At 44.3% G+C, this 10388-nt stretch overlaps 1 protein-coding gene across 1 annotated transcript; it reads right to left on the reverse strand.

Moving 5' to 3' along the window:
* Window positions 1-4275: 4275 nt before the first annotated feature.
* On the reverse strand, window positions 4276-9266 carry LOC137825116 (uncharacterized). Its single transcript, XM_068630790.1, has 5 exons — window positions 9183-9266; window positions 6831-8266; window positions 6152-6731; window positions 4480-5681; window positions 4276-4330 (listed from the first exon to the last, which is right to left on the reverse strand). The coding sequence occupies exons 1-5, from the start codon at window positions 9264-9266 to the stop codon at window positions 4276-4278; spliced, it is 3357 nt and encodes a 1118-aa protein (XP_068486891.1).
* Between the last annotated feature and the right edge of the window lie 1122 nt (window positions 9267-10388).

Here is a 10388-nt window from a genome sequence, read left to right on the forward strand (position 1 = left end):
CAAACCTTTTTTAAGGATTCTTCTTTTTTTTCTAGGCTTGCAAGTGTTCCTTTACAAAAGGTAAGGCTAGGTTTTTCAACAAGAGGTATATTTTCAAATGTATTTTCAACTTTTCCTTCTTGTTGAATGACCTTGTGGGAAGGAACACTCTTCTCCCACGCCTTTTGTTTCCCAAGGTTTTTCTCTTGCTTTTCTATTTTTACATTTTCTTCACTCTCACTAGCTTCTTTTTCTTGGCTACTATTCTCATCTTTGTCCCTTAAGATCATAGATCTTTCATTGAAACATTGAGATGCTAATTGATCATTGCCAAGGTATTCTAAACATGGAATTTCTCTAGCTGGAGTGTGAGAGATATGCTTGATTAGGTTTTCTTGTCTCTCTTTCCTAGCTCTCCTAGGGAATTGTTGATGATATTCATTTTTCCGAAGACTTTCTTCCCCAAGATAATCATGATGTTTAGAGCTAGATGCATGAGAATGTAATTTTTTTGAAAATTGAGACTTCTCATTCTTTGCTTTAGTCAAAACATTAAGTTTAGTCTCACTCTCCAATTGTCTATAAGCAATTGATTGCACAGTTTGTGAAACTTCTTTCAAAAGAGTTTTTAAAGATTTTAATTCACTTCCAATAGACTTTGTAGAATGAGAAGAAGAAGGCATGGCTAAAGCTTTGTGTATACAAGTATTTTACCTTGAGAAAACTTAGGAAAGTCAAAGAAGGTAGTTTTCCAGGTAAGGGAGGTGAGTCACAAAGGACTACTTAAATACCAAGCCTTTGCCTTAGCCAAAAACTATCCCTCAATGTCTTCACACAAAACTTTCTCTTAGTAAACCACTTAGAACACAATTAAGTTGAGAAATCAAATTTTCAATGAAAGAAAACAATGCAAGCTACTAATCAACAAAGCTAGTCGGTTTAACACAAACTTAACAAAATAACCATGCAAAGCGTCACTAACTAAGCAAAAGAAAAGGCAATTACAAACAATTAACAATTATTAATCAAGAATGCTATACTATTCGGCCCTAGGTGAGGCTTCTTGGACACTTTGAGCCCTTGAAGACACACTCACCGTCTAAACGTAATTAACAAGGTAATTAACAATAAACCAAGTTGCAAAGGAAATAAGAGAACTCCCTTTGTTGATCCTCTTTTTGGGTTAGTGCACTTCCTTGTTGTCTTTGCTTGTTGATCTTCCAAGTGTTTGTAGTGTTTATTTCAAGAATGTTTGTTTCGGCTTTGACCTTGTCTTCTCCTAAGAATGATGGCCTTTAATCCTCCAATTTCCAGCACCTAGCAAAGGGCTAAACCTTAACCAAATCAAGTTCCCATTCACATAAGCACCAAAGAAGAATTAAATTCCAGCACCCAAATTAGAGGTCAAAGAATAAAAGCAAGAAACAAATTTAATTGAATAAAATAGTACCACCAAAAGGATTTAGATTGTGACAACTAGAAAGAGAGTCAAGTAATTAAAGCAAACAAATAAAGGTACTCAATTAAAGGTTGGCACACAAAAAGAATTCCTAAAGAAAAGCACTAGATTAGATGACCAAATAAAAAAAAAAACAGCACCTCTGGAAAATGTTGTGGGCCAGAAAACGTGTTTGTTCCCCGATTTATGCTGATCTGTATTTTTGGAATTTGGCTCTGAAATTTGTTATGCAAGATATTCAGGATCTTATCTAAAATCTGGCTTTGGATTCACTCAAAACGGATGCACCATTTTGTTTTAATAAATTTTGCAAAATTGGTGTTCGGTTAGGCCAGCTGGAGCGCTTCAGATTTGCACTCTGATCTTAAAAGATTTATCATTTTTTTTCTGTTGCTTCTTTTGACCTAATTCTTTTTTTGTCTTTTCTATAACACTTTAAACTTGCATTTTCCAGAAAATCAGAATTTTCCTATGGGTGGAAATATTTTTCTGGGTTAAAACAGCCAAAACAGAAAAGGTGTAAACAGGGGAATCTGAAAACTGGAAACAAAAACAGCAAGATACCAAAGTTTAGACACAATGGAAATTTGTGAAATAGAATTGTGTAGGATCTAAACACAATATGAACTCAAACTAAAAAGTAAAAAGGCACCAAAGGAGCAAAGAACAGCAGATTCAAGCAAAAAAAAGAGACCCAAAATCAAGAAACAAATAAGCCAAATAAAAGGACTACTATGAATTGTTGACAATATGGATGAACATGACTTGACAAAACATGTATAGATTCAGAAAATTAAAGACTCAAAGCATAATATGAACCAAATAAGGAAAGCAATAAAGACTCAAAAGCCTAAAACAAAATAGCAACACAAAGGTGTATGGAATCCTATCACAAATTGCACAAGAACTTGTTCAAGATCAAATGAACAAGAGTGCTTCGGTTGGATCTTCCACAAAGCACACCAAGAACAAATTAAAAAGTAAAAACAGCAAGACAAGTATGGAATTTAAATGACAATATGAAATAAAGAAGAACTAAAATTTAAAAAACAAGGAGCTACTCATCTTGAAGAACCAAAGCTCATGATACCAAATGATGGCATTTTCATGTGTTCTTCTTGAATCAAAGTAGAAAATAAGGTGCGGAAGCAATGGGTGAGATGATCAAAACCCTCCTAGGAGTTGTGTTGGCCTTGTAGGTGCATGATGAGTATGGAATTTAAATGACAATATGAAATAAAGAAGAACTGAAAATTTAAAAGACAAAGCTACTCATCTTGAAGAACCAAAAGCTCTGATACCAAATGATGGCATTTTCATGTGTTCTTCTTGAATCAAAGTAGAAAATAAGGTGCGGAAGCAATGGGTGAGATGATCAAGACCCTCCTAGGAGTTGTGTTGGCCTTGTAGGTGCATGATGAGTATGGAATTTAAATGACAATATGAAATAAAGAAGAACTGAAAATTTAAAAGACAAAGCTACTCATCTTGAAGAACCAAAAGCTCTGATACCAAATGATGGCATTTTCATGTGTTCTTCTTGAATCAAAGTAGAAAATAAGGTGCGGAAGCAATGGGTGAGATGATCAAGACCCTCCTAGGAGTTGTGTTGGCCCTGTAGGTGCATGATGAGTATGGTGTTTGAGTGGTTCGGCCAGCTCAAGGGAGAAGGTGAAAGGATTGAAGTTTAGAGCCTAGATTTCTAGGAGAAGGAAAGCTTGTGCACAAAAATGGCAGCATAACCTTACTCAATTAAACTTGAAAATACAAGGTGTAGGCTCCTCCTTTTATAGGCTAAGGAGGACCATAATGCAACCCTAATGCTAGCCAAATGAAATGTAAATGTGAAGCACATGGGTGCACATGGCACATGGGTGCACAAATGAGCACATGGGGAGGGGTGTGTCTAGTTTTTATGCTCACCCCCTCCACGGTCTTTCTAGAATGTTCACACAAAAAAATGCTTTCTACACTACTCTAATTACTAAGCACCCCTAATGGGCCTTTATGTAACAATTACAAAAAGGTCTTCTCTTCCCAAAACCGTAGCTTTGACCCATGTGTATGTGAAGCTAGACGGTCTAGAAGGAATCCTCATCATGGCCTAGACGCTCCTTATGTAGCCGCTCCTCATAATGGCCTAGACGCTCCTCTTCATGGGCTAGACGCTCCTTTTTGAGTCTAGACGCTCCTCATCATAGGCTAGACCGTCTAGTCTTGAAGGCTTGGCTTTCATCGTGTGGTGAGCTTGGGCCCTCCTCCATCACTACTGGTTCTGCTTCAATCCACTTTGTGAAGTATTCGATCGCCACAACCAAATACTTCATTTGCCTGATCGCCAATGGAAAGGGTCCCAGAATATCGATTCCCCACGTATGGAACGGCCAGGGGCTGTAAAATGACTTTAGCTCTTCTGGAGGCGCCTTGTGCCAATCGGCGTGCTGCTGGCATTGCTTGCAACACTGGGCATATTTCTTGCAATCTTCCCTCATTGTGGGCCAATAATAACCTGCACGGAGAGTTCTTGTTGCCAAAGCTCGACCTCCGATGTGACTCCCACAAATCCCCTCATGGAGCTCAGCCATAATTCTCATGCACTTCTCTCCATGTACACATACTAAAAGAGGATGTGTAAACCCAAACCTGTACAACTCGCCATCGATGAGGGTGAACCTGCTGAAGTTCTTCTTTATCTTTCTAGCCTCCGTCGGGTCCATTGGGAGCACGCCATCCACCATGTATCTGGCTCATGGATAGCGCAAACTTGCGTCATCTTTGTCTCTCCCACTGGATGTGCTCTAACTCTCGGCGTCCTCAAAGTCTCCTGAGTCAAAGATCTATGACTCCTCGTCATCCTTTCCATCGACTTGCAAATTTGAAGGACCTGGTGATCTGCCACAAATGCTCGAGGTGTCTTCAAAGTTTCTTGTATAACGGTCCTCTGCCTGCCCCCCTTGCCCGAACTGGCGAGCTTGGCTAGCAAGTCAGCTCGGGCATTCTGCTCCCTTGGCATGTGCACCACTTCAAACAAAACAAAGGACCTCTTTAACTCTTGCACATACTCCAGGTAAGCCGCCATCTGCGGATCTTTGGCCTGAAACTTGCCAGTTACCTGCCCAGTGACCAACAACGAATCACTCTTGGCCATCAGCACCTTTGCTCCCATCTCCTTTGCCAACAAAATTCCAACGATCAAAGCCTCATACTCCGCTTGATTATTGCTGGCTTTGAAGGCAAACCTCACAGACTGTTCTATCAACACACCGTTGGGTCCTTCCAAAATAACTCCAGCTCCGCTACCCAACTGGTTAGACGACCCATCCACCGAGAGCACCCAACGAAAATCATCCCCCGCACTCTGCACTGTTTCAGAAGATCGCTCGACCACAAAGTCAGCAAAGATTTGCCCCTTGATCGGTCCTCGGGGCTCATACTTGATGTCGAATTCTGACAACTCCACCGCCCATTTTACCATCCTCCCAGCTACATCTGGTTTCTTCAAAACCTTCTGGATGGGTAAATCAGTCATTGCTAACACTGTAAAGCTCTGGAAGTAATGACGCAACCTCCTCGCCGAAAACACAACCGCCAACGCTGCTTTCTCTAAGGCCTGATATCTCACTTCTGGGTCCTGCAAATAGATAGGTTTCTGGACTTGATCTTGATCCTGGACGAGGACTGCACTTATCGCCTTCTCAGTTATGGCAAAATACAACCTGAGGGGCATTCCCATTTGAGGTTTACACAGAACCGGCGGGCTCGCCAAATACTCTTTGAGCTTCACAAAAGCTTCTTCACACTCCCTCGTCCAGACAAACCTGTTATTCCTCTTCAGACATTGGAAGTACGGGTGGCCTTTCTCTCCACTGGCAGATACGAATCGAGACAAGGCGGCCATCCGGCCTGTGAGCTGTTGCACCTCCTTTACAGTGGCAGGACTCCTCATCGCCAAAATGGCAGCACACTTGTCGGGATTTGCCTCGATTCCCCTCTCAGTCAAGAGAAATCCCAGAAACTTCCCTGCCTCCACGCCGAAAATGCACTTCTCGGGATTCAATTTTAGCTTGTACTTGGCTATTGTAACGAACAACTCTTCCAGATCAGTAACGTGCCTACTCTTTTCCAGAGACGTCACGACCATATCGTCAACATATGCTTGCACATTCCTCCCAAGCATAGGCGCAAGCACCTTATCCATTAGCCTCTGGTACGTGGCTCCCGCATTCTTCAGCCCAAAGGGCACCTTGTAGCAATAGCACGACCTTTCTGTCATGAAAGCAGTCTTTTCCTCATCCATGGGATGCATCTTAATCTGGTTATATCCCGAGAAGGCGTCCAAGAAGCTGAGTAATTTACACCCTGACGCACTGTCCACCAGGGCATCTATACTTGGCAAAGGATAAGAATCCTTTGGACAGGCTTTATTCAGATCTGTAAAATCAACACACATCCGCCATTTCCCACTGCTCTTCTTGACCAGAACGACATTGGCGAGCCATTCTGGATATTGAATTTCCCTGATATGGCCTGCCGTGAGGAGTTTCTGCGTCTCACCCCTGATCGCCTGTCTCTTTTCTTCGTTGAACTTTCTCCTTCTCTGCGGATTTGCCTGACTTGGGGATCCATTGCTAAGTGATGACACAAAAAATTGGGGTCAATCCCCGGCAAGTCTGAAGCAGACCATGCAAACGCGTCCAGATGTCTACTTATTACCCTGACGATCTGGTCTCGTGTCTCGACATCTAAGGTCTTCCCCAGCTTAAACATTTTGCCGCCAGTCTTCTTCTCAAGCCACTCCTTGACCGGCTGAGGCCTCTTCTCACTGGCGATCAGCGCTCTCGCAATTCCTGACTCCCTGGGGACCTCCGGGCAGTTTTTCTCTTCCTCCACCCAAGCGGCGTTCTCGGACATCGCCTCAACATCCACCATCACCCCATCCCTTTCGGCGGCCACCTCAAATGCTGTATCCACAACTAGCCGATTTACCTGTTCAGGCTCCACACCAGGGGGCGGCGTTGTGGTTACATGGCATACTGATCTCTTGTTCTTGAGGCTGTTTTCATAGCACTTCTTTGCCTCCTTTTGATCAGAGCGGATGGTGATGACCACCCCCTCCATTGAAGGTAACTTGACCTTCATGTGCCTTGTTGAAGGTACAGCTCCTATCCTGTTGAGTGTTGGCCTTCCCAGCAGGATATTATATGCCGAAGGAGCGTTCACAACAAGGTACCTGATCTTCTCTGTGCGCGAGGCCAACCCATCTGTGAACGTCGTCCTTAACTCAATGTACCCCCTGACCTCCACTTGATCACCAGCAAAACCGTACAAGCAGCCCCCATATTGCCTTAGCTGGTCAGGGGATAACTGTAACTTTTCAAAAGTCGGCCAAAACATCACATCTGCCGAGCTTCCTTGATCGACCAACACCCGATGAACCATCCTCCCCGCCGTAACAAGCGAGATTACAATGGGATCGTTGTCATGGGGCACAACATCCCTAAGATCTTCTTTGGTGAACGTGATGTCCACATCGGGCGAGTGATCCTCAAAAGCCTCCACTGACATCACGGACCTAGCATATTTCTTTTGTTTTGATGCAGTACACCCACCACCCGAGAATCCACCAGCTATAGTGTGGATCTCGCCGTGAATGGGTACTTCATGTTGTTGTCCCTCACCGCTCGCCAGTTGTGAACCTGACGATCGCCCCGTTTGCTTCTCCAGCAGATAGTCTTTCAAGAACCCACACTTGACCAACTCGGCGAGTTGGTATCCCAAAGCCAAACACGAATTGATGGAGTGGCCAAAGCTCTCGTGGAACTCACACCACGCGTCTGGTTTTGGCCCCAACACCTTGTCTGTCGTCTTCTCAGGTACTTTGAGCCTAGCAGCAATGTTCGGAATGGCGATCAGGTCACCCAATCCCATCACAAACTCGTACCTCGGCGGGCGATTAGACTCTCTAGGCCGCCCTGGCCCCTTCCCCTTGCTCTTCTTTGGATCATAAGGATGATGCATCCTTTGGTCCTTCTTCCCTGCAGCCGCCTCCATCACCCTCTGCGGCTGAATCCTCGTCTGAGCGCGTGGCTTAGCTGGAGCCACATTTCCTATCTTCTCGGAAACTTCGCTCTCAGCGGCAATGTGAGCCACGACACGTCGCCGGATTTCAGCGAATGTGGCGGGGTGGCTCCTGATCAGCGATTCACTAAATGACCCATGCAACATGCCCTTTTTGAAGGCATGCACAAACATATCTTCATCCTTACCTGGCCAGCGAACAATCTGAGCTCCGAATCTATTTAGAAAATCCTTCAGAGACTCCCCTTGATACTGTCTCACATCGAACAGCTCGTAAGACACCAACGGCGGTGCCTTGTTTACTATGTACTGCTCAATGAACATCTTGGAGAACTGCTGGAAAGTGGTAATGTCGCCAGTAGGTAGACTGACAAACCAGTCCAACGCTGTTCCACTGAGAGTGCTCATGAACACCTTGCAGTAGGTTGCGTCTGAACCCCTTGAGAGCATCATCTGCGTGTGAAACGCCGTAAGATGAGCCTCAGGATCTTCCACCCCGGTGAAAGATGCTTTCACCGCTACCGCATTTGCAGGGACCACCGTGTCCATGATCTCCTGAGAAAACGGCATGGGAAAACTACGCGGTGGGGACGGGAGTGCAGATCTGTCCCCAGTCGCACGCTCCTCCCGTCCTTGAAGGGCTTTATGTAGCTCTTCGTTGACTCTGTTAAGCTCTTCATTTCTAGCCTGTGAGGCCACCAGTGCCTCGTGAATTCTCTCTTGTTCAGAACGTGATGCAGCCACGTTCTCCTACAACGTCCTCATCATCTCCATCACCTGCGTCATAGACACAGCGTCCTCTTCGGTTGACGGCGCGACTGAACTGGATCGCGTTGTCCTCATCCTTTCTCAGCAAACTCAACAGCTCAAAGAAACTCCAAACAAACGGTGAAACTCCAGAAAACCGACTGCGACAGCAAGCATTCGAACAAAAATTACCAAAACCTCAACAAACTCAAATTGTGGTTGGGAATCACCTTTTACACGGCCCCACAGTGGGCGCCAGATGATCCTGCCGGTTGACTAAGCTCAAGAACGATGCCTCGTCACGATCTTTCTTCACCAGCTTTAACACCACATGCGCTTCAATTCCACGCTGCAGATGGTCTCTCTAAGAACCTGAAAACACAAGATGGCGCCTCTACGGCCGGTGGCGCTCCGACGCTCAAGTTAGTAACAGGAACACCCAAAAACTGATAGAAAACTAAGTGCTGTAGAATCGTACTAAAGTGCTCTCAACCCAAAAAGCAATGAGCCGTAATGAACGTACCTCTGCAAATTCTGTTAAGTTTACCTTTATACCTAGGTTTTTTCTCTCTCCAGGCAGTTACGCTTTGGACGCGTGGCTCGCATCCAACCCTGCACGTGTCATCATCTGGGCTGGGGTAACAGGTAGTACCCAGCCCTACACGTGTCATCATCTGAGCTAGGATAACTTGAGCGTCATTTCTATGTAGCATCCAACCCTACACGTGTCGTCATCTGGGTTGGGGTAACTGGTAGTACCTAACCCTACACGTGTCATCATTTGGGCTGGGGTAACTTGAGCGTCATTTCTATATAGTAACCAGTCGCGCGGCCAAGCCTCCTATTCAAGGAGTAATCTAGCACGTAACACGCTCTGGAACACCACGCGACAAGGCGAGTATCGGATGCAACAAAGTACACCATCTTTGTGATATCGCTTGTCGCAAGTGCCACCCTCCTCATTGCTACGCCATGCATGTTCTAGCCGAGAAAACCTCGCCATCGACGAATGTCCACTCTGGGAATCTCGTCGTCAATGAGCAAGTTGTTTCCTCCAACTCACTCGACCTTCACGCTCCATGCTGACGTAACAATCATCTTTACTGAACTTACACGCTTGAACTTACTCGCCTGAACCTCCAATAGCTTCAACTAAGTTTACTGGGAAACCCGACAATGTGCTTCTTGTGGCGATGTCAGACCACCTGATCTTCCATTATCTAACACGGCCTGACACAAAATCCTGGCGACAACCGACTATGTATACTGCATAACGCCACTTCCATAAACGGCGACTAGGCTCACTTCTGGACCATTCATCGTTCTCTTGTCCACGTGTCCCGCTAAGCACGCCCCACGTAGTCAGTTACTAAACACGTCGTCACACCCGATGACCAGATTGGTACAAACCCAATATATAAAAACACAACATCCCTGCAAGAAAAATTGAATATTGGGACCACGTCCCTTCCACATTCAGATTGCTATTATAAATTAAATTTAGCTTCCTTACCTTAATTGCTTGCTTTCCAAGCAACTTTTAGAATTTTATTCCCCATAGTTTGGATAAGCTTCAAGATTTACGGGCCTAATGCAAGTTATCCAAATAGAACAAAAATTTAGTATATAGTAGAATAAGTTGAGAGGATTAAACTTCTCAACTGACCCCACAAAGATTGATGACTAAATCCTAAGGAAAAATAGAGAACAAAGGAACTTTAGAGCAAAAATGAACTTACTCTGTTTGAAAATTTGATCGGGTAGAAATGTTCCTTAACTTGCCAGCTACAACGTGGTTCGCTCAGATTCTAAAATAGATGAAGATTGGGAGAGAAAATTAGGAGAGAGGTATAACGCTTCAAACGTCTAAAGCCCCTTTTAAATGTCTAAAGCATTTAAAGCGTCTTAAAGTGCATTTAAAGCGTTTAAAAACATTCAACGCGATTAAAACGTTTAAAGAATTTAAAGCGTTTAAAACGTTCAAAGAATTTAAAGCGTTCAAAACGTAAACTGAATAAAAACGTACCTTAGCAAACTTTCAGGGAACTTATACGCCTTGATGTTTCAGTACTTACTGCCATGTGTTCTTCTGACTTGATCGATATTCTAGGTGGAGGGCCTTACA

This window comes from Phaseolus vulgaris, chromosome 8 (genome assembly GCF_000499845.2).
Source record: "Phaseolus vulgaris cultivar G19833 chromosome 8, P. vulgaris v2.0, whole genome shotgun sequence".
Taxonomy (NCBI): domain Eukaryota; kingdom Viridiplantae; phylum Streptophyta; class Magnoliopsida; order Fabales; family Fabaceae; genus Phaseolus; species Phaseolus vulgaris.